A 25497-nucleotide genomic window follows, 5' to 3' on the forward strand; every position below is an offset into this window, starting at 1 on the left:
ATTCTTGTGTTTACCAGAGATGTGCTCGTACGTTTCTTGAAAATAAGTCATTCAGCATGAAAAAAAGCATCAAAACATGACTAATGGACTAAAGAGATCTAAGTTGACTAAGACCACCGATTAGTCGACTAATCGACTAAGAAGGAGCAGCCCTACAAAATAGTACCATCCAGAAAAAAAAAACGATTATTTTGCCATGTTCGGTTTTGCAAGAACACTTATTTTGTCTTGTGTTGTGAATGACACGTGCACATCCAGCCCTCCCAAAGCCATGAACTCTCTCAGCCTATACAGTCAGGGAGGCAAGTCGTGCTCATATCACCTGCTGGAATTTAAACCCTCAGCGCGAGTAAAGATGGCCGAAGGAGGGCAGCCACAGCAGCGTTTGGTGAATAAAATAAAATTAAAAAAAAAGCCAAAACCAAGTCAGTTGTCTGGGAACCGTTAACGTTCGCTAACCCTGCAGTCCCTCCCCGCTGTGGGGGTCGGACTCTGCTCGGGGACAGCTGATCTGGTGACCCCGACCCTGCACTGACCATGCTTGTATTTCACTGGGAAATTCCAGGCAGGTCAGTGGACAAGATTAGCAGCGAAGGAGTCCTGGGTCTCCTGACGTCGCTCGCAGCCGTCTCATGCTGTACTCTGACTCTGAGCGACGTGAGGACATCGAACTGCACGCAGGAATCTGACAGTTTCAGGTTTCGGGCATTACACCCTAAAAAGTATTCATTTTTAAAAACGGCTCACCTTTAAATTCAAGTACATGATCCACATAAACCATTAGAGCTGCAAAAATGTATCGATGAATTGTCAGCTAAGATTGATTTGTAAAGAAAGTATGAAAGTATTTTAATAAATCGGTTTGAGTCATTTTTTTATGATAAAACAGGTAAACTTGGGTGATGTCAGCTTGTTAAATGTGAATATTGTTCTAGTGTCTTCTCTCCTCTGGGACAGGAAACTGAAGATCTTTGAGTTGTGGACAAAACAAGACATCCGAGGACGTCATCTTGGGCTTTTTGGGAAACACTGATCTACATTTTTCACCATTTTCTGACATTTTAGAGACCAAACTACTCATCCATTCATCCAGAAAATAATCCACGTTAATCTACAACGACAATAAATCGGTAGCTGCATCCCTACAAACCTCAAGTCTCAAAGTCTAACATATATCCAGAGATAAAAAGGTTGTTTGCTGATAAGCTACGCAGCATTAAAATGCAAACGGAGGGCACCCAGATAGCTCATTTGGTAGAGCGAGCGCCCATATATGGAGATTTACACCTCGACGCAGCAGGCCCGGGTTTCGACTCAGACCTGTGGCCCTTTGCTGCACGTCTTCCCTCTCTCTCCCCACTTTCATTTTTACAGCTGTCCTGTCAATAAAGGCCTAAAAATGCCCCCAAAAAATAATCTTAAAAAAAAAAAACTGAGGCTGTGGGGTGAGCGGATGTACGGAGAGACAAAACCCTACAATATGTCTGGCAGCCGACAAAAAACATTCAACAAAAAGAGGCTAAAAATATCAAATCAGATTTGTTACCAAGTGGACAAATCCAACTGACTGACTTTGTCAACAAAATCCAGTGTTTGTGGAAGACTGGCGTGTGTGTATTTGGAGTTTAGGAGTCATTCCTCAAGACAATGTTACGTTTTTCAATTTCAAACAAATGTATGCAATTTCCTTCTTACACTCTGGCGCGTTTTTTCGTCTCTTTGTAGTCGTGTGGTTTTCTTCGGGGTTGTTTTGGGTCTCTGTGGTCATTCAGCGTCTCTTTGTGGTCGGTTCGCGTCTCTTTCTCACATCATTTGACCGTTATTATCTCCATATCTGCGTCTTAAAACGTTGGAAAAGCTAGAGCAGATAAATAACCAGCGGTTATGGCTTGGTAGCGTTGCATTCCCCCATTTTTACTTGGCGCTCGAGCTAAAATAATCAGTTCAATTAATGATTTGTCAAACGGCGTCTAGGCAACCAATAATGACATCACAGTACACTGATTATCTTGTATATCTTTTTTGGGGACGTGGTTGTCTGACAAAACAAGTCACATGTTACCTTAGTGTCACGTAAATTGTAACTGGCATCTTTAACCACTTTTGGATATTTCACAAGAGACAAAAGGTCAGATTAAAAATCGATTATGAACATTGTTGTTAGTTGCTCTCTATTTAAAAGCCATTGTTTTATTTTGTGTTGAGAAATTACACAAATAATCTGCATTAAAGCCAACTATAATACACTAAATCTATCATAACTAATGTTCGGTTTCAATTAGTTTAGATAATGAAGATATATTCACACCTGTGACTGTTCCAACATTAGGTATAATCAGCTCCTCTGTTGCTTGATAACCACTCTGCACAGTTTATACCACAGTCACCTAAAGAAAAAACTGCTTTTTTAAAAATGGATTTCGATACTGCAGCTGTTTTATTTTGAGACAGACTTCCCCCAAATCCCCACAGACCAGTAACACCTCTTGGCTGCTTTAACCCTTGTGATGTCCGCATCAAAAACTTTTTGACAATTGACATTTTCACTAACACCAACTTACTACAATTAGTTTTATACTACTTTTTGGAATTCATGGTCAATAAACCTCATTTATATGCAATTATACCTAATATTTGAGTTAAAAAAATGAATTATGTGAAATTATGAATGATGACTAATAGTTAAAATCAGAGGAACATATGTTGAGTGGATGAGTATAGTCAGGATACTGATTAGAAACCATGTCAATTTTCACCCAAAAATCAATGAAAGTGATCAATTATATTAGCAAAGAGCATTTTATGGAATCCATCCTTTTTTTGTGGTAACTCATATTTCGGATATGGACGTTTTTAAAAAGGGGCAAATTTGACACGAGGACAACAGGAAGGTTAAAACACACTGACTGTTATTTAGACACAATAATAATAAAAAAAACAAAAAAACAGCCGCTTCATTTTCCCGAAGCTTCTTTCATATTCAGCAAATATACAATACATGTGGGCGGTGACAGCTACCTAGCACGTTAGCTACCAGTTAGCTCTCCGCTCAGCATCTAACCGTTTAGAATGCTAACTCGATGCTAGCTCTGCAACCCACACAACACCGGCGGTTTTGAGAGAGAGTCGTAGCTTGGATAGACACCGACAGAGCAACATGAAAGGAAACATGAAAGGAGGAGAAGGTGGGGAAAAAGAAGAAGAAAGAGGAGGGGGGGGGGGGAGAGAGAGAGAGACCCCCGCAGTCCAAATGTGGCTGCCTGGCTACATATGGTAGCAGGCGTGCTAGCATCGGCTAAAAATAGACCCCGCATCACGGCTAACTAAACCCCGGCTGCTGATCTCGTTTCGCTGTTATATCACGAGCCGTGTCTCCAACATGTCTCCGAGGAGTTCAATTATCCTTCCCAGGGATGCTGTGTGGTGTGGTGTGGCAGCCCCCCCAACACCCACCGAAAGCACGGCTCTCACCGCCGAGACAAAACGTCAAACCGTCCGGCATGACCTCCGCAGGCGGCCCCGTCCGCCTCGCACCTTCCCCGGGCTGAATCCAGCCAAAGTCCCGCCCCTCCTCCATGGTGCTCGTGAATTTTTTTTCCCCTTATAAAAAGCAGCGACTTTACTGTCCACAAAATGAGGCATGTAAACGAGGAGAGAGGTAGTCGGTAAACAAAAGATTAGGACCAGACTAACCCTGTTTGGCGTCCATCTTGAACCTTCGCTAAGCATGCAGCGACACAGCGGCTCCGAGGTGAGAGAGAGACGGAGAGAAGAAGGAGAGGAGGAGGGAGGCAGACATGCGCAGCTCGGCCTCTCTCACTTTGGATGGACGACTGACCGTAAAAGTACTAATACCACACTGTAAAAATACCCTGTTATAAGTAAAAGTCCTGCATCATAACTAGTAAGCGGAGTAACTAAAGTAACTAAAGCTGTAACAGATGAATGTAGTGGAGTAACTAAAGTAAGCCAACTAGTAATTAAATCTGTAACAGATTAATTTAGCGGAGTAACTAAAGCTGTAACAGATGAATGTAGCGGAGTAACTAAAGTAACTAGTAACTAAAGCTGTAACAGATGAATGTAGCGGAGTAACTAAAGTAACTAGTAACTAAAGCTGTAAAAGATGAATGTAGTTAAGTAAAAAGTCCAATATTTCTCTCTGAAATGTAGCGGAGTAGAAGTACAAAGTGGCATAAAAGTACCTCAACATTTGGACTGAAGTACAGTACTAGAGTACACGTACTTAGTTACATTCTACCACTGGCGAGGACTGATTTCTACACATTCAGACTCTTATTGAATTTGTTAAAATAAGAACGTTTAGCTTCATGACAAATACCAGAAGAGGGAAAGTAAAAGAAATAATCCAAAATTAAGTTGAAGAAGATGAAGCCAAAACGAAATATGGACAAAAATCACCTTTCACCAATTATCTTAATAAACTTCCATATCATTTCCTTTAGTTCTGTACTTAAGTACACATTCAAGGTAGTTGTACTTTACTTGATTATTTCCCCTTTTAATTTACAGAAATATTTTTTACTAAACACTCCTTTTTTTGGGAACAGTTACTTTACAGACTGAGATTATTAAAACATTATATAAATCAGCTAATAAATGATGTGTGTGTTTGTGTCCGTGTCTGTATGTGTGTGTCTGTGTGCGTCTGTGTGTTGTGTGTGTGTTTGTATGTGTCTGTGTGTGTGTCTGTGTGTGTGTTTGTATGTGTGTGTGTCTGTATGCGTGTTTCTGTATGTGTGTCTGTATGCATGTGTCTGTGTGTGTATGTGTGTGTCTGTATGTGTGCGCATTTGTCTGTGTTGTGTGTCTGTGCATGTATGTATGTGTGTGTGTCTGTATGTGTGTGTGTGTCCATCTGTGTGTGTCTGTATGTATGTGTACGTGTGTGTGTCTGTAGGTGTACGTGTGTGTGTCTGTGCGTGTCTTTATGTGTACGTGTGTGTGTCTGCGTGTGTCTATATGTGTGTGTCTGTGCATGTCTGTATGTGTGTGTCTGTAGGTGTACGTGTGTGTGTCTGTATGTGTACGTGTGTCTGTAGGTGTACGTGTGTGTCTGTATGTGTGTGTGTCTGTATGTGTGTGTGTCTGTATGTGTGTGTGTCTGTATCTGTATGTGTGTGTGTCTGTGTTTCAAATTAATGTCCAAATGTGAGGGACTTCAGGCGGGTGGAAACATGTGATCCACACTTTGTGACACTGCGTGATGTCCAAAGTTCAACCGAGTCAGACAGTGCAGCGTGTGTGTGTGTGTGTGTGTGTGTGTGTGTGTGTGTGTAGTATGTGTGTGAAAGGCCGTGTGTTATTGTGAAGAAACGGGGTTTCTAACGAGGATTATGAAAGCGGTGGAGGCGTGTTACCTAACCGGCTGTAAAAAAGAACAACCGGCTCCATAAACGCAGAGTAGAAAAGATAAAAGGTTAGGAATTCAAATCCAACCCAGCCGAAGAGGAGGAAAGAGAGACTGTGCATCGGCTAGAAACCCATGTAAGGAACGCTGAGCTGTCCAGGAACACCAGGTGCATGCTGGGAGAGACACTGGCTTCAATATTCGGCATATCAGCCATTCAAACAAAGAAGTCGTTTTCCTCGATTACTGGATTAGTTGCTTAGTCAAGCAGCGTCTCCTCTTGCAGAATAATGTAAAGTATTCTCTAATAAAAGTCATCTGTTCTACAAAGCAGCCTTCTAAGTACCTTTGGCAGAATCATACCGGTGCAGAATGCACATAGAAAAGGTCTGTTTTAATCAGTAATCGGAGAATATTTCCCTTTAAAGTCTCATAAATCGGTCTCCGCAGCATTTTCTGGATGAATGGATGAGTAGTTTGGTCTCTAAAATGTCACAAAATGGTGAAAAATGTGGATCAGTGTTTCCCAAAAAGCCCCACGATGACTTGCTCAAATGTCTTGTTCTGTCCACAACTCAAAGATAATCAGTTTACTGTCCCAGAGGAGAGAAGACACTGGAAGATAGTCACATTTAACAAGCTGCAAAAACATGGTCCTTTGAATCTTCTCTACACAAAGACAGCAACTACCAACTGCTTTCATTAATTTGACAGGATTGGTTTTAGGGATGCACCGAATCCAAGATTCAGCTGAATATTGGGTTTTTTGACGGGGTTCGGTTTCTGCCGAAACTTAAAAATTTTTCCCACCGAACCAAACCCTACGCTTGCACTCTGCGTAGTGACGGCGCCGTTGATGACGGGAAGGTGTTTCCGTAGGTGTAACGTTCAATGCAGTAGGCTGTGAGAAAGTGGACATGGAACTGGTGAGCAGAAAAAAGTTGTTTGGCAGCACTTTCAGTCAAAAGAAGACCATTCAAGTCCAGCTACATGTTCAATCTGTTCAATGCTGATTGGTCCGGTGGTGGCGAGGACCCTAAACTATATACAACATGGCCGCTGTTACAACATCTGGTCTGAAACATCTGGAAGAATACGAGTTGTGCACGAAGGAATCTCCAGACAGCAGCCAGAATGCAGCAACTTCAGGTACAGCAAAGGAAGGACAGTCCCTGTTTACTTCATTCATGTGTTTACTGGGTTCATGGACTGAGGATGGGAGGAGGAGGCAGCACAATCTCAACCAGAGGATTCGGTATTCGGCCGAACCCCAAAAATCTGGATTTACTGGATCCCTAATTGGTTTTGAAAGTTGCAGACGGAAAGCAACAACCAGGGATTTGTGAGGCTTTATTAAAATGGGACTGGTGTTTGCTGGGCAGCTTTTATAGACCATTGAAGAGAGTCCCATCACAATGACTTCAGGGAGGAGAGAAGGGAAGAGATGAGTCATTCTGTCGGTGACAAAACGTGTGAAAGACGACGAGGTTCCTCATTCCCAACCGATAGATTACAGTACATACTGCTGACACCGGCACCAAAATGTGCTTATTCACCGTGCGACTCGGGCCTAAGGCGTCACGCAAACCCTGCTGACGGAAACACAACAGCTTCTTTCAGTCAAGCAGCCAACACTTCGCCGTCCTCGCTCGCTGCGCAGCCTCTGCTGTGAAGGACACAACGCCGAAACGCACACGCATGCACGCACAGGCAGACACACACACACACACACATAAAGGCTTCAGTGTTGGGATGAGAAGCAACCGCAGGACACATGAAGATCAGCAGGCAACAGGACGCACCATGTGATAACATGCTAATACTCACAGTCTAAACTCAGTAGAAGACTAGTCTATATTCAGTATTAAACTAGTCTATATTCAGTATAAGACTATATTAAGTAGAAGACTAGTCTATATTCAGTATAAGACTATATTGAGTAGATGACTAGTCTATATTCAGTATTAGACTAGTCTATATTCAGTATTAGACTAGTCTATATTCAGTATAAGACTATTGAGTAGAAGACTAGTCTATATTCAGTATTAGACTAGTCTATATTCAGTATTAGACTAGTCTATATTCAGTATTAGACTAGTCTATATTCAGTATAAGACTAGTCTATATTCAGTGTAAGACTAGTCTATATTCAGTATATGACTTTATATTCAGTATATGACTAGTCTATATTCAGTATATGACAGTCTGCATACAGGATAGAGTGTTCAACAGTGTGGTTCCGGAAGTAAAAGTCCCATCAATTTTCTCCATAAGGATTTAGATTAACAGCCATGGTTTCTACACCCTCCGAGGTAGACTGACCCCGAGCTACAAGGTTGTGAAACAAAAGTTTCTGCTCCCGTAGAAGCCACAAGCCCGAACAAAATCAACCTGGTTTTAAGAACAATATGTTTTATTGCTGCGTTCCAGAGAGAATTTTCTGCCTGTAAGTTACGACTCACGACTTGGTAGCGTTCCAGAAAAAGTCACTGACAACATGTTAACGTTAGCTAGCGGCTACCTAACGTTGACGTTAGCTAGCGCTAGCTGATACTAGCGATTTCTAGTCGGCGACATATTTTAGGCTTCATTTAATAAACATAACCTGTACAAGTACACAATCGAATGTGTACTGTTTTGATTACAATGTGCGGAATTACATTACGTTGCCTATTTATTTCTATTTCTCACCGTTAATCACCGGCGTCTGTACAGCATCAACAGGGTTCGCCATGGTTGTTTATGTGTGTGTGAGACGTCAAAAACTGTAACTAGGAGTCCAACCATCTGGTACCAGTTCACGGGGAGTAAGTTACTGGTTTGACTGCCGTTCCAGGACGCTTTCACAGGGAGAAGGTTGTGAAAACGTGAGTAACGAGTTGCCTGGAACGCACAATTATTCACGATGTTGGAGAAGTACTACACTACCCACAATCCTAGGTGTAACAGAGACATCTCTGACTGGCAGGTGGTGAAGTTAACTTGTGTGGAAATGACGCGTTTGGTGCTCAAAATTCCCAGAGGAGAGGACCCAGACCCTGAGACAGTTTTCGGAGCTCCCTGATAAAAGCTATAGAGTCAGAGGCAAATCAGCGCTCGAGCATAGATAGATTTTTTTTTATTGATCCCAAAATAAATGGGAAATAATGGTGTTGCAGCAGCAAAAATGATGTGCGAACGGTTCAAAGACGCCTCGCAGATGCATTCCAGATATCGAGCAAGCTAAATATCCATCTGTCTGGGAGCTACAGCCAATGAGAGGGCAGAACACGGGTTGAAGGAAAACCTGTGTGAGAGCATGGGTTGTATTTGCAACACGGACCAAAGTAGGGCTGCAACAACGAATCGATAAAATTCGATTACTAAAAAAGTTGGCAACGAATTTCATTATCGATTCGTTGTGTCGCGCAACTATTACGCCACCTAGTCGCGGAGATTCTAAAAAAATTTGGGCTTCTGTAACTTGTAATGATGGTCATTATTCTGTAATGATTCATTTATCGTAGATCCAAAAATGTATGGACAAATACGACATGAAGGTTTTAATTTTCTCGGCCGATCGATTTTAAAAATATCAGATAACCGTCAGAATTGGCTCAGAGTCCAAAGGGCTCTTTCACGCAAAAAAATATTAATTTCAAGACAATGAAAAGCCACAAAATTGAGATCTCCAACTATCTAGGGAAGTCCCAGGACATGTCTGCATGGATTGAGGAAAAAAAAAAACCTAATAAAAAGGCCACAAAAACTGAAAGAAAGCAGGACGAAACCTCGAAAAAAGGAAGAAAAATATTTAAAAATGTGACAAAAACTTCCCAAAAAAGCTGGGGTTGTAGAACTAGTTAGCTCGTCTATCACACAATTCAATTTTTAGTATCAAATCCTAACAGGAGTTATCTCAGGAGACTTTACAGATAGAGTAGTTCTACACCACACTATCATTTACAGAGATGACCCAACAACCCCCCAAAAGCATTTAGTGCAACTCGGCACTCAGCAAACACGCAGCAGACTCCTGAAAGCTCTGTCCTGACTCTCCTCCAGCTCATTAGCATATCCCCGGGCCACACCACTAGCCAATCATTAACCTGCCAGCTGCTCCTCTCCACTGTCCACCTTTGGTCACAGCGGCTGACTGGCCGGCCCGTCCAAAGGTCCTCTCTGGAGCTGCACACGGTCCAAAAAATAAAAGAAAACAACAACCTGCAATCGCGTTCTGTGAGGACACAGAGCCTGCCGGTACAAAAGGCATAAAACACAGCCGAGGAGTCACCACTGGCTTAACTCACACAGTCGACAAAAAGTAGTCCCAAAGATGAACGGAGCGCGATGATCAAACATTTAGCAAAGCTTGATTCACTCCCTTTTATAATCTCGATAATAAGTCAATAAAACTCTAGACACAGCCACATGCAATCAAATGGAACTATCCTACAGTCCAGGACTGCAACTGATGATTATTTTCATTGTGGATTAATGTGTGGATTATTTTTTGGATGAATGGATGAGTAGTTTGGTCTCTAAAATGTCAGAAAATGGGTGAAAAATGTGGATCAGTGTTTCCCCAAAAAGCCCCAAGATGATGTCCTCAAATGTCTTGTTCTGTCCACAACTCAAAAGATATTCAGTTTCCTGTCCCAGAGGAGAGAAGACACTAGAAGATAGTCACATTTAACAAGCTGACATCACACAAGTACAAAAAAATAACTCAAACCGATTATGAAAAAACAATAGTTGTTGATTACATTAACAGTTAACAACTAATCGATAAGCTCTACTGCAGTCCAGAATTCATCAGGACATTTTAATGATCGTTTGTCTCGGATGTTTTTCAATGAACTATGACAGAAAACCACAGAACCTAAAACATCGGTCACACAACGCAGCAGTTTCTAGGTGAGCAGAGAAATCTCTGGAGGCCTGGACTACCAATCCAGTAGTTCTGAAACGATTCCTCGAATAATTTGATTACAAAAAAAGCAAAATTCTTTGCCTCGAAGCTTCGTTAAATCAATGTAATTAAGGTTGTACGGCTCACTGTGTTTCCGCACGGAGGATTATTACTAGCGCACAAGAGGTTGGCGCTTCTGCGGACAGTATATAAATACAAGACTGAAGGCCCAGATTACAAATGAGGGAAGACGAAAATAGCGAGGGTCTAAGAGAGAAAACGACAGAAAGTTTGGGATCATTTTAAGCTGCAAACATGCTGCTACATCACCTCTGTAACAAACATCCAGTGTACTCATCCATTCCACGGAGCCAACCCGGCACACGATAGCTAACGTCTGCTGCTCTCGTCCACCGCGCTGTTTACACAACTAGCCTACAGCATGCTACTCCGCTAATAGCCATGTTTTACACAACTAGCCTACAGCATGCTACTCTGCTAATAGCGATATTTTACCAACAAGCTAAAACGAAAGCTGTCGGTTTGTAGTCTAAATGTTTTTTAGTTTGCTACTAATCTTTGGAAGCTAGCTGCTGCCGCTTCAAACCGGCTCCTCCCCCCAGCATGGCTACTTAATATGCACGTGAATGACGTCATCATGCATTCTTTATTCTTTCTCCTCACCATAGATATATCTATGCTCCTCACTGTGTATTAGGCTTCTGGAAACGTGTCCCCCAGAACAGTGTGGTTGAATAGCCCTTCTGTAAGCTTCATATAGTCACATTTACCCTCTGGTCAGTGAACAGCTCTTTTGCATATCCAGTGCAAAGAGCCAGAGGCAAGAAGAGGAATGGGGTGAAAAATATTAACATTTGGGCCTCCAAAAACGTACTATTGTAATGTTGTTTTTTTAAGGGTCTTGGAATTTGGCAATACATTTTTTTGCTTTTTCTAAAAAAGGAAACCTGTCTTTTGTATATATACAAGCTACAGGTTTCCTTTTTTTTTTTTTTTTTTTTTTTTAGTAAACAGCAATAATAAATATTTACTATTGCTGCTTACTAAGTAATTCTTACCAAGTGTTTCTTATCCGATTACTCGATGGAATAATCGGTAGAATATTCGATTACTAAAATAATCGATAGCTGCATCCCTACAATCCAGATCAACATGTCCTGGATTTATTTCAGTTCCCCAGCTTCACATAACCCACGTGTCAAACTCGAGGCCCGCGGGCCAAATCCGGCCCCTCGCAGATTATGATCCGGCCCACATATCAATTTAGGTTCACAATACATTTGTACAAACATTGTCACTTATTCCAACATTTTGGGGCACTTTTTTTCTATAATGGCCGAGGAACTTTTTCCTGACTTCTTTAGGACTTTATGTGGACCAAACTGAGTGAGAAGACTATATGACACATGCAATACAGTCAAAGATATTTGACTTTTTCAATTAAATAAACACAGGTCAATAAACTGAACAGCGTGGCCCTCTGGGAAATTGAGTTTGACACCCCTGACCTAACCTAACAACATAACCTGTGTCACGACGCTGGTTATCAACTAGTTCAGCCAACTCAGGGTTTCCCAATCCAGCGGCGCGCGCGTTCACATAAAAGAGGCGGGATTTGCACAGCACGACCAATCGCAAACATCTACCAGAGCCTCATATTTTATATAAGAAGAGCAAACTGTAATTCTACATAAATATGAAAAACACAGACACGGTTTTACAAGCAAAACGCAGGAAGGAAAGCAAACGCTGTTATGCATAAATCACAACTCTTATCAATGTCACTTCCCCATCAGTCAGGACCAAGATCTGACCATAATTACACTTGTTGCTTTCCAACTGTCGATGCTTTAGCCTATTATATAAATCAGCTGCAACCCTGGCAGTGGGAAGCGAAAACAAACCGATGTGTGGCATTGGCATCGCACGGCTCATGTTGTGCGCCGAACCAAAAAGACGGGAAACTAGTTTTTCAAACTGAGTCCAGTGCATTCGATGCCCAGAGCAGAATTTGGCCGATTCGCTGACTCAAACTCAGAAATGTCCCCCCAGGAGCAGAGAGGTGTCCTATTCAGGCTGTCAAACAGGTTGTTGCGAGTCGCCTGTGTGCTAGCCTGCTTTAAAAAACAATGCAATCTTTGTTTTGCCTCATTTGATAAACTCTACGATGGTTAAGGAACTTTTTCCTGTTTTTTTTTTTTTTTTTTAGAGCTTTATGTCGACCAAACTGTAAGAGAGAAAGCTTTAAGAGACGCACAATAAAAACAGTCAAAGTTATTTGACTTTATCGATTAAATAAAAGCATATCAAACTATACATGTTTGATGGGATTCTCATTGTCCATTGTGGCCCTTAGTGAAGCTGAGTTTAACACCGCTGATATGAATCTATGTGAACTGATTTTTACATTATTTAATGTACTACAGGTAGAGGACAGCTCTACATGACATCACACTCTGCACATTTCATCAAAGAACCAAAATGTGCATTTTAATCAATGAACGTTTTCAAGCCCTAAAATGGCCCGGCCCCGGAGTATTTGTCCGAGATTTATTTAAGGATACTTTTTGGGGCATTTTAGCCTTTAATAGACAGGACAGCTATAGACCGGAAGGATGGGAGAGAGAGAGGGGGGGGAAGACATGCAGCAAATGGCCGCAAGTTGGACTCTGACCCTGAGCTGCTGCGTCAAGGACTGAGAGTCTGCATATGGGCGCCTTCCCTACCAGGTGAGCTACCCAGGTAGAACTGGTTTTAGAAGTCCCAGGGTCGAGGCGCTTTCGCAGTCACTGCCCCGAGACTGTGGAACAAGTTCCAGTTTTTAATATAGGCTAATCTTTTCTGATTTTACTGCATGTTTAATTCTTTTTTTATCGTTGGTTAGGTTTTATTCTTGGTCCTTGATGTGAAGCACTTTGGATATGTGCTGGTTTGCTGTAGAAATAGATGACTGATTGTAAAAATAGATGACTGATTGCCTGTGGAGTGTTTCCAGTGTGAGATAGTGTGTCTGACTCACCTGCTGTCTCTTTATCAGTCGCTGCCGCGCTACAAACAAACAAAGAGACAGCTGAACATAAAAGGCAAGTACAAAGTTTGTCCTCAGAGAGACAAAGTGACCCTTCCAAAATAAATGTTAAGTCACAGCCACACTTTATTACCTAAGGATTCACCCCACTGTCGGGGTCAAAAGGTTAGATCTGATGCAAGTCTGCTAAAACAGACAGACAGTAAAAGAAACCGACACAGCGACGCCATAGACTTCGACGGAGACCAGTGAAGTCTCTTTCCCGGTGCTGGCTGAGTGTTACTGAGCAGCCTCCAACTGAGCTTGAAGACGTAGATGTGACGTGAGCAACGTGTCTGAAAGTGTGAAGTCTTCTGGTAGCTGTGAGAGAGAAATCTCAATCATTCCCAATCTCACAGAGACGGAGAGTGTAGGTATATGTAAGGAGATAACATAGACACAGGCTAATTACTGATCACTAACATGCTAGTTAACATTAGTAATTACTGATCACTAACATGCTAGTTAACATTAGTAATTACTGATCACTAACATGCTAGTTAACATTAGTAATTAAACCTAAACAGATAATGGAAGTCCAAACTGCCTGTGAGCTTCTCCTGTACTATACGGTAATTCCTCTACTGTGTGACAGTAAGTCTCGTGGTTATGACCCAATCGTTAGCCTATTTTTATAAAAGCGTCTGCTACGGAGCCATAACGTGAGCTACAAGGTAATGGAGCCTTTTATACATTGTCGTGTTTCTTTAGAAATAAACAACGGACAAATTGAGTCTTTAAACGCTTCAGATGTAAAGTTATTCGCTGTCAAAGTGACGTCAAAATGGCATCATTTGAAATCGATTCAAAATGAAGCATTTACAAATGTTAAGCGTTGGTCATTACACTGACATTTTTAAGAACAAAAAACTCATCTGCTTAGGTTTAGTTACTGCAACGTGATCTGCACTTGCAATCTTACATCATCAAAACTATATTTTAACAGTATAAAATACATTTACCGACTTACATGTCTGCAGCTGCTTAAAGCCACAACACAGATGCAACGCAGCACCTTTGACTGCCAACATTTAGTCAATCATATGAGATAATTAGGCTGTAAATCAATTACCCAAAAGACAGAACCAACTTGTGATAATCGCTTTATCATTTAATGTTCAGGCACAAAGATTTGCTGCTATAACTCTTTAGTTTTGGACGGACACTCAGACATTACGAAGACGTGACTTCTGGCTCTGAAATAAACAGCAATGGGACTTTTTTTCCCTCTCCCTATTTTCTGACATTTTAAAAGACCAAACAAAATAACCAGCAGAATAATAAATAGGAATAATATTTTGTTTCAGCCCTAAAAATAACAAGTTTGTTGCCATTTGTGTTAAGCCATAAAAAACACAAACATTACTAAGTAAAGAAAAGGTATAAGAAAGTATAATTCTAGTATCAGTCAGATGTTCATATTGGAAGAGGGGAAAAACTCAAATGAAGTGAGCAGCTCCCAGCGTGAAGGAGGGGGATTTATGTTCAGATCGCAGCTCTGCACCTCAAGTTGTATAATGAAGACCATTTGCTGAGTGGTTTCTGGGTCGGAGAAACCCTTTGTGGGCCTGCCAGTGTCGCAATGCAGGGAGGAGGAGGAGGCTTTAATTAACAGGAGATCCCTCCGACAAACGCAGTTAAAGCTCGTCCCAAAGAGCAAAGTCCTTCTGCTTCAGATACAGTCTGCAACGCTGTGGTTGGCATTACTCAGAGTGTGTGTGTGTGTGTGTGTGTGTTTGTGTGTGTATATATTAACCGATCGATATCGGTTAAAATAAAGCGGAGTCATCCATTAAAATGAAGACTAGCGGTTGTTGTCGTCGTCAGAGAGCCAGCCGAGCCTCGGGGGAGTCATTCATCACCTCCTAAAAGCCCCTGAAGAAGGCAGCTATGCATCCGTTTTAACTAAACCGTCTCTGTAATATCTCTACATCAGTTTTATTCTCACGCAGTTGCCTCAGGGTGCAATTAAAGATAAAACGACAAACACTGAGGTTTGCACATCAACAAGAAGACTTTATAAAAAGCCCCAGTGTGTAACGTGTCTAGTTGGTCATTATCTAAATCTGTGTTGCCCTTCACAAACTTGTCCTTTTTCATGAATATTTTACCACAACCATCAATTCCAAGTATTCCTTTTGGCTTGAAATTTTACATTTGCATTCGCATGAACTGTCTGCTCCATATTCATGCTCCATCTTGAAATACGTTAGCCGGTAAGGGACATACTGTTCCGCCTTTCACGTTTTCTCTGTCACATGATAAACTCACAGGTGCTGCTAACGCTGCTAATGGGTCTTCTTCTTCGCCCAGTGAGCAAGAGGCCGGCTTTTTGAAGCGTGAAGGCTACCGTAGCTGTAATACCTACTGTGAACTGCGTGGCTCGAAAGAGTTGATTGCGATATATGATCTCAACGCTAAATGGGAGACATTCCCACACATTGGACCTTTAAACTTGCCTTGGATATTAGAGGAAGGGGTAGAAGAACCATCAAGGTTATCAAGTGGACTATTTCTATCAATTGCATGAATTATGTCCACAAAAGAGGAAATACACCCTCTCCCAAATAACCCACACCAATCCTCCTGAGGGAGACCTATTTGGGGTCTTCAGATGTATTGTTTTGTCCGAACAAACGGTCCAAAAACTAAAAGATATTTAGTTTACCGTCATAAAAGCAAAGAAATGCACCAAATCCCCACACTGCCAAAGCTAGTATTAGCAAATATTTGCCACTTTTGCTTGATTAAATGACTAAGACCCATTTCTTTGACTTTGTTTTCACACGTTTTGTACTTTAAAAAGTAGTCTTTTTAGATTTTAGTAGTCTTTTCTGGGAAAGTCATTTTCTCTCACGTGAAAAGAATTTAAAATGGTGCATCAACAGCACCAGTATCACGGTTTTTAAATTTAAAGCATTCATTTCATGTTTGTGGTCTCACAAATAAACGCTACTTATGATCTAGTGAACAAATCCATAGCGTATACTTGGATCTACTAGCAACCTTAATACATCGGTGTTTCCTGTTTCAAACCAAGTTAAAAATCACTTGTTTAGAGAAGAAGAAATGTGGCTTAATAACCCGCCTAAGGTAAATACTTAGAGAGCTTACTGGATAGAAAGTTCAATGCCCTCTAAAGGCCCTACAGTTCAAGTTATTTGGCACAAAGGTGCATACAATCTGATGCAATCTGTATAACAGGGTGTGGAAAAGATTAGAAAGCACATGACTCAGAGGCAGTAAACAGGGTGTGGTTGGTAGCTCTGTGTGCGTGTAGTTGTGCGTGGGTGTTGGGGGGTCTATAAAAGTGGTTTAGGGTTTCAGATTGGCCTCTCAAGTTATTTTTAGAGCAGAGAGCAGCTAAAAACCAGACCGAAAGGTCATCCAACTCCACCACAAAAATGCTCAGGGTGAAAATAGAATGACGAGTGTTTTACCTCGGTCCAGACTGATCTCAGGAAGTGGCGTATGTATGACACGCCAATTAGTACTCCATTGACTTCCATTACCTTGCGATTGCATGTAACTTGACGCCAAAGCGAGTAGTATGAAAGGGCGAAAATCTGCTGTAGGGAGGTTGGTCGGATGGGTCAAACACAGGACTTTCACACAGGAGACCGGGATCGTCTCCCGCGTAGGGCTGGGGAATATATTGATATTATATTGATATCATGATATGTGACTAGATCTGGTCTTAGATTTTGGAAATCGTAATATCGTATTTGGCTTGAGTGTTGTCTTTTCCTGGTTTTAAAGGCTGTGTTACAGTAAAGTGATGTCATTTTCTGTGTTACCAGACTATTATTTTTACCTTTACCCACTTAGTCATTATATCCACATTACTGATGATTATTTATCTTAAATCCCATTGTGAAGATATTTTGTTAAAGCACCAATTGTCAACCCTATAATATCGCAACAATATCGACATCAAGCTTTTAGGACAAGAATATCGCAATCTCAGATTTTACCACCCAGCCCCAGTCCCGCATGTGACTTTGTGTGTGACGTTTCCTTTCCACGTTTGTTGTTTTCCTAATCCCAACCCGCTTGTTTCGTTCCTAAACCCAACCGTAGCCTCACGATAAAACGCAACGTGGCTTTAGAAAGTATGTTTACGCTGTGACGTTGCAGACTGCCGTCCGCTGTATACAGCGTAGACATACACGCGTATAGCTCAAAATGCGTCTAGATAACAGGCCACTTGGCTTTAGGAAAGTGGGCGTGTAGGTTTACGCAAAGTCATGATGTGACGTTGGTCGGTCTGTATCCCACGATTTCTCATTTGTTCATCATCATGCATAAAAGATCTTTAGTATCTTGTACTTTCTTTCCAGTGGTTTTAAAAAAAAAAAGTTGCAGTTATCACATAATTTTACTTACCACATCTTAAAATGTAAAGATAAAATGATCAAGTAGACAGAAATGATGTAATTCTAATGAGACAGAAATGCACAAAATGCAGCAAAAGCAAAAAAAGGTTTGAACCGCGATGGAGCACACAACCACACAGATTAAACCAGACTCTACAAAATGTGAGGGTTAATTTTCAAAGAAAGGTTAAAAATAAAGAAGAAGGGAGGATGCAAGAAAGGAAAAAGGTGACACTAGAGAGAAACTGATGGGATCTAAAGTAAATACTGGCTGCTGCTGGTTGGTTGGCAGAAAATAAAAAAGGAGGAGGAGAACAAAAGAGTGAAGATGAAAATGATGCCGATGATCATGGAAGTGCCAGTGAAAACTGAGGAGGATGCGGAGGGATGGTTTCCATGCCGGGACTGCTTTATTTTACCTGCTCTTATGTTCCCGTTTGGCATCTTGAGCACCGTGGCGTCTTCCACGCCCTTCTTAGTGGCCGCCTCCTCTGGTTTGCGGACTGGGGAGTGGATGAGCGGAGCTTGTGGGGGTGGGGGCTGCTGGATGTCTAGCTTCTCCAGCTCGGCCTTGCTTTTCTGGGGGGAGGCCTGTGTGAGGAGGAGGTAGGAGCTCTGACTTGGAGCCTCCTCTTCGACCTCGGGGGGTGGTGCCACTTTTGTCACAGGTGGAGCTGAAAATGTAGGCGCGTCTCTCTGCTGCCCAAAGCTTAGATCATCGTCGTCGTCCATGGGGATCTCTGGGGGCTTGGAGGAGGCAAACTTGGAAGTATCCAGAGCCTCGAGGAACTCGTCGATGACGCCCCTCGGTGGCCGCTCGATGAACTCAAACTCTTCGGAGGAGACTTCGTGCTCCGAGACCTCCTCGGCCAACTCTGGCTCCTCCATCTCCATCTTCTGGTCAGTCTTCTCCGTTTCCACCTGGAAGATGGCGGGGTTCTTGGCCATGGCTTCCAGGACGGGAGACAGGGAGTCTGCTGTTGGCGACTCCGAGTCCGAATCCTCGGTTGGGGTCTTTTTGCTCTGGAAGTCAAGAGGCTCAAACGTTTTGGTCATTTTGGGAGAATCGTGGCTTGAGAACCAATCTTTCTGCTCGATCTTGACCGGTTCCTCTTCTTTCACCTTACTGGGGGCGGTTTCCTCGGCTCCTTTGACGAGATCGAACGCGTCGAAACCTTTGTCGTCGTCATCGTCAAGTTTTCCTTTGCCTTTCACCTCCAGCTGCTCGGTCATTTCCTTCAGCAGGGACACTTTAGCGTCGAAGGCAAACGGGTTGTTAGCCGACAGGTTGATCGGAGGGTTGGGCGACTCCATCATCCTCCGTTCGAGGATGGGACTCTGCTCCGGGCTTCCCTCCGAGGAGCCAGAGTCCATTTTCTCGGGGTTGAGCGGAGACGACTTCAGGATGTCTGGGAGCGACGGTGGCAAGGCAGAATCCTCTTCCTGCTCATCGTAGTCTTCGTCGTCATCTTTCAGATCTTTCAGACAAGATGAGAACTGGTTCACCGACTGCATGAGCGAGTCAGCGGCCATCTTTCCCGTCTCAAATGTCTTCCCATCGTCTGAGAAAGACGGAGGGGTGTCCTGGGAGTCTCCAGTCTGGCCGTACTGGACCAGATCCGGAGTGGGACTCTCTGACATTTTTGAGGCCCTGCTGTCGGACTTGGAGTCTCCAAAATGGGAGTAGCCACTGTCCGCCAGTGGGGAATAGCCCTCAAATGGGTTATTGTTCTTCTTCACCTCATACATCAGGTCATCGTCTTCGTCAGACTGGTTGTCGTGCAGGTCCGGCTCGTACCCGGAAGAGGTAACGGGAGCTGTGTCCTTGGAGAAGGAATCCATGGAGACCTTGGAGTTGTCTTGAGACGCAAGGAATGGTGAATCCCAGGGCTCTGTTGGGTTAGAGGAGGTAAGGTGAGACTCAGGGACCTTCATCTTGGGGTTCACGGGGGAGGGGCCAGTAGAGGACCTGTCTGAGCTAATCGTCTTGTCCTCGGGCGAAACGGAAACTCCGCTGTCTTCACATGGATTATGAGGCCCTGGGTCTTTCCCTAAACTCAGGTATGGACCGGCTAACGGATCTAGTAGATCTTCCTTAATCTGACTAAGGCCCGGTCCAGTGTCACCCTCTTCACCCACCCAAGGCATGTCCTTGGAATGAGTAGTGGGGGGTTCGGTGGAGAAGGAGACCAAGGATGCAGCGAATCCCGAAGTAGGGGGCTGGTTGGGACTCTCGGTCAGAGAGAGCTCATCCAGAGAGTCAGGGGAGTGAAGAGGGGAGAGAGGAGAGATGGGAGCAGGGGAATCACCCTTCTGCCCAAGTGCTTGAGTAGAGAGGGAGGGGGGAGAATGCAATACAGCACATATCAAAGACATACTCCATTCCTTATGGTGCCAACCACACCTGGGTAGAACTGTTACTAAAAACATTTTTTAAGGGAAGGCATCACCAGACAAGTGCTGCTAAACAGGTTGGCTGTGGAAGGCAATTCAAATTGAATTAACTTTTATGACGTTAGAGGAGAGGATCTTTGTTTTGTGAGAAGAGGTGGCCACTTCCACTATAAAACCCAGTGGTAAACACTGAAGTAGCTCTGCAAAGTCTAATTGATGTTTATGACAGACAGCGTGGTAAATATTGTGGGTTTTTCTCTTCAAATTTGAGGTTTAGTTGTTGCTTATCTTTAAAGTGATGCTTCCATGTATTCAGTTCTTATCCGTCAAGTAAAATGTAATGGCTAAACCTACAAAATAAGATCCTTCTGACCCAAACGTTTGTTCCCAATACTTTCCGGGTAGAAAAGTTCTGTACATACAATTTAACAGCGCTGTGCAAACAGGGACAAGGAACAACTGGATATACTTTCATCTCCTTCATCTAAAAATGATTTTCATTTGTCAACACTTTCACTAACGTTAGCTTGGAAAGCTAACGTACCTGTTGGGCCACAGACTAAAGAAAATGACGCTACCCAAACTAGCAGTCAGTCCGACCGGCGGTGACAGGTTGCTGTGGCTAATTTTACTCTGTATAAAACGAACAAAGTATTATTTTATGTCGCTTTTATACAAAGCACATTGTGTTACATTTACTTGTATGAAATATGCTATAGAAATAAAGTTTGATTGATTGATTTTGTTTATCAGAGACGCTAGCAAAGCCACACAGGACTAGCCTGATGTTGCCACACTCAGAATATGAGTCTGATACTGCTCCATTGGGCTGTGATTATGGTACGTTTCAACCAAACCAGGAAAGAAAATGCCTCTGCACTTAATTGGATAGACCTACAACCAATCAGAGCAATGGATAGACCTACAACCAATCAGAGCAACGTCAAACTCAAGGCCCACGGGCCAAATCCAGCCCCTCACAGATTATGATCCGGCCCACATATCAATTTAGGTTCACAATACATTTTGGCCCACCTAGTTTGTCACTTTTACCGACATTTTGGTCACTTTTTCTAACGTTTTTGTCACTTTTTCCGACATTTTGGGGCACTTCTTTTCTATGATGGCCGAGGAACTTTTTCCTGACTTCTTTAGGACTTTATGTGGACCAAACTGTGAGTGAGAAGACTATATGACACGTGCAATAATACAGTCAAAGATATTTGACTTTTTCAATTAAATAAACACAGGTCAATAAACTGAACATGTCTGGCCCTTGATTCAATCTTTATTTTCCAGCGTGGCCCTCTGGGAAATTGAGTTTGACACCCCTGAAATACATGATCGCAATTCTCTGTTCCTCTTTCAAAATGAATGCGCTGTCGATATCTGCTATAACAGACCCGATGGCAGCCACCTTTGTTGTAATAGAATTCAACCCAAGCGCTCTTTGGTGACGTGGTTGATTACGTTACTGTTAATCATCTGTCCATCATCGTATAAAGCCCGACCCCTGACAATTTGACTGGTCCAAACATCTCTGGTTGGAGCATAGTTTCTCCACAACTGATCAAGTCCAGACCCAACTTCCCAACCTCAAATGTTGTGGGCGGGGCTAAGTTCGGCTGGTATCCAGGCTAACACAGGACAGTAATTAAAGCACAGCAGAGACCGCAGATAGGTCGGACCTCCGGGGCTTAAGCTCCGTGCTCAACTATATATATATTTTAGTGTTACAGTGCCGGCTGAAAATGACAACAGAAATAAACACATAACTCAGCAAATCATAATGGCTGTTTGTCTACCCGGAAGCGATTTTTGTGTTAACGTTATGGAGATCTAGTCTATAGAAATAATAGAATATAGAACTGTCTTTTGAGTGTTGGGAAAGATAAATCCAACGCACCTCAAGTAGGGAAGGAAACTCACTTGTCTTCGGGCGAGATCTCTGACAGTCAGCTAAGGTTTTTGGGGAATGAATGATATGGTTTCCAATGTGTTTTGGGAGAGCAGACTACCTTCCACAGTCAGGATTTGGCAGCACTTGGTCTGTATTTACCACGCTGGTTTGATGCATAGTGGTAAAACATGTTTTTGCCCCAGGTCTGGCGCCAATAAACCATGCCCAATCCATCTTACATACACAAACTGTTAAGTGATGGTAGATAATGATTCCTCTCAGAGATTGTTTGCGAAATATAATAAAATAATATTGTTTCTGAGGAGAATCACTATTCCTACTCTAATACTTGATGTCAAATCTACTCTACAACAGCAATCACATGTGAGTCACAATGCAACACAAGCAAAGTCAAACGTCCAGTTTAGGGTTTTAAAAAAAATACAAACCCACAAGCATCATATGCTATTATATATAAGTGACAAAAATCTACAGCTTCTTACATGCAAAGGGTCATTTTTGCCACTTAAATGACAAACGGTTGGAGAGTGAACTAAAGAATAGGTGAAAGAAAAATAAAAAGGAGGAAGAGGGGAATCAGCGAGCAGAGAGAACTTGCCTGTAGGGAATTGCATCAGAGGATGAGGCTGAGCTTTAGAAGGAGAAGGTACATCTGTGGAGGAAACAAGAGAAAGCAGCAGAAAGTGAGTTTTAAATCAGCCCAGAAGAGAAAGACCAGGGGAAGTGACAGATAGCATCTCCATTACAAAAAAGGAATTAAGTCTGAGATATGGGACGTCTTAATTACAGCTTCTGTGTGTAGTTAATAGAGCAAAAAAAAACACAAATTGGGACACGTAGGTCCCTGCAGGGTATTCTTCACCCAATTTTAAAATAAAGCTCCCCAGAAAAACACAAGTTACAGAACTAAGGCATCAGTATCAAACCTTAAAGGAGACATACAGTAGTGCTCATAAGTTCATGAACCCATGCTAAAGTTGACTAAAAAGTGGAATAAAAAAAAAAATCTTGTGGAATTTGATCTTAATGCCTTAAAAAAGGTGCTCTAAGCAATGCGACATGTGTTTTTAGGCGACAACATTTTTTGTCACATACAGCAAACATCTCCTCACTATCTGCTATCTGCCTGTCCCTGAACACACTGTAAAAAACATCTCCTCACTATCTGCTAGCTGCCTGTCCCTTGAACACACTGTAAAAAACATCTCCTCACTATCTGCCTGTCCCTGAACACACTGTAAAAAACATCTCCTCACTATCTGCCTGTCCCCTGGACACACTGTAAAAAACATTTCCTCACTATCTGATAGATGCCTGTCCCCTGAACACACTGTAAAAAACACCTCACTATCTGCTAGCTGCCTGTCCCCTGAACACACTGTAAAAAACATCTCACTATCTGCTAGTTGTCTGTCCCCTGAACACACTGTAAAAAACATCTCCTCACTATCTGCTAGCTGCCTGTCCCCTGAACACACTGTAAAAAACATCTCCTCACTATCTGCTAGCTGCCTGTCCCCTGAACACACTGTAAAAAACATCTCCTCACTATCTGCTAGTTGTCGGTCCCCTGAACACACTGTAAAAAACATCTCCTCACTATCTGCTAGCTGCCTGTCCCCTGAACACACTGTAAAAAACATCTCACTATCTGCTAGTTGTCGGTCCCCTGAACACACTGTAAAAAACATCTCCTCACTATCTGCTAGTTGTCGGTCCCCTGAACACACTGTAAAAAACATCTCCTCACTATCTGCTAGCTGCCTGTCCCCTGAACACACTGTAAAAAACCATCTCACTATCTGCTAGTTGTCTGTCCCCTGAACACACTGTAAAAAACATCTCACTATCTGCTAGCTGCCTGTCCCCTGAACACACTGTAAAAAACATCTCCTCACTATCTGCTAGCTGCCTGTCCCCTGAACACACTGTAAAAAACATCTCCTCACTATCTGCTAGCTGCCTGTCCCCTGAACACACTGTAAAAAACATCTCACTATCTGCTAGCTGCCTGTCCCCTGAACACACTGTAAAAAACATTTCCTCACTCTCTGCTAGCTGCCTGTCCCCTGAACACACTGTAAAAAAAAGGCGGTCTCTGTAGACAGCCCAGGGTCCACACAGGCCAAGAAAAAAAAAACTGGCCAACCTGCACCACCAAACAGCGTTCCAGCCAATAACTGACAATAAGGATTTGGGGGTGGGAGGTTAGTGCCATGGATGTATTAGTGTGTGGAAGGGAGAGGGCGGGATGAGGAAGAGGGAGGGGCGAGCTTTTTTGAAAATACTTTGAACATCAACATCGCTTAGAGCACCTTTTAATTAAAAAAAAAATTTGGAAAAATCCTACCTTTAAGGACACCAATTATCTTTGTGAATGAATAATGTATCGTAAATAAATAAATGTTCTTCCTTAAAATACAGGGGGCATAAGTCCGTACACCCCTATGTTAAATTCCCATAGAGGCAGGCAGATGTTTATTTTTAAAGGCCAGGTTACAATGTCGGATGTTCGTGTTAAACATGGCCAAAGCTTCAAATAATCAAGTAAAACGTATTTAAAAGAAACCCTGTGAGCACCGCTACATACAGCTACATGTCAGGGAAACCTGTAATTTTGGCTACTTGAATTATGTTATTTTCTCCCTAATTCCAGGTCACATTCCCGCTGTGTGTGGTTGTGTATTACTTGGTTTGGAAGCCTTTATCTGCGTTTTGTGATGCTACATTTCATAACACTCCACTAACTACATGTAGCTACATGCTAACACCAGGGAAAGCTGTAATCTTGGCTGCAGATGTTGTCATTTTCTCCCAAATATCGGATCACATTCCTGCTGGAACAAGTCCGGTTCTGTAGGTTTCGGTTAAAGTGATGGTTCGGAGTAATTTCACCCTAGGGTCCTTCGCACCATGACCTCGAGCCAAACACCCCCCCAGAAGCTTTTTTCACCTGGGTCTAACATTGGGAGAGTTAGCATAGAGTAGCATTATCAGCTGAATAGATTAGCGCAGGGGCGCATTTATTTAATGTTTTACATTAAATGTAAACATGTTCTAGTACAAACATAAAGTATACATCTAAAAATGCTAGATAATGGGTCTCCTTTAACCTTTTTAAAGAGCACAACACTCATAGGATGCTTAAAGAGATGCTGAATGATTACGTGGCGTACTTATCAAGTTCTCTCGAGTGTGGGAATATTTGTTAAAGGATTGGTAGGGAGGAGAGGGACAGAACAGACCGAACATCCGTGTCATAGCAAGATATAACAGACATGACAGCCTGCTATGCAGAAAGGCTGCGAGCATACGGAAGAAGACAGCGGTGGTAATGAGACAAGAATGGAAAGAATTCCCCTCTGATCAGGTGGAATGGATTACGTTTACTGGTTCGTAATCCTCAGATTTCACACAAGTGAGCAACAAGAGGGCAACACGGGCTGCACACAGAAC

At 42.5% G+C, this 25497-nt stretch overlaps 1 protein-coding gene across 10 annotated transcripts in view; it reads right to left on the reverse strand.

The window, feature by feature from the left end:
• The window catches only part of rtn4a (reticulon 4a), a 50607-nt gene that overhangs the window by 14906 nt on the left and 10204 nt on the right, over window positions 1-25497 (reverse strand). For 2 of the 10 annotated variants that reach the window (XM_028602827.1, XM_028602826.1), the window contains 2 exons: window positions 22640-22693; window positions 18146-20050 (listed from right to left, as the gene is read on the reverse strand). The exons of 2 other annotated variants lie outside the window; for them this stretch is intronic. In XM_028602827.1, coding sequence (XP_028458628.1) covers window positions 18146-20050; window positions 22640-22693 — 1959 coding nt within the window. Of the gene's footprint in view, window positions 1-3693; window positions 3801-18145; window positions 20051-22639; window positions 22694-25497 lie in introns of those variants that run through there. 6 more of the 10 variants (XM_028602828.1, XM_028602829.1, XM_028602833.1 and 3 more) reach the window with 4 other exon arrangements.

Source organism: Perca flavescens, chromosome 17 (genome assembly GCF_004354835.1).
Source record: "Perca flavescens isolate YP-PL-M2 chromosome 17, PFLA_1.0, whole genome shotgun sequence".
NCBI lineage: Eukaryota > Metazoa > Chordata > Actinopteri > Perciformes > Percidae > Perca > Perca flavescens.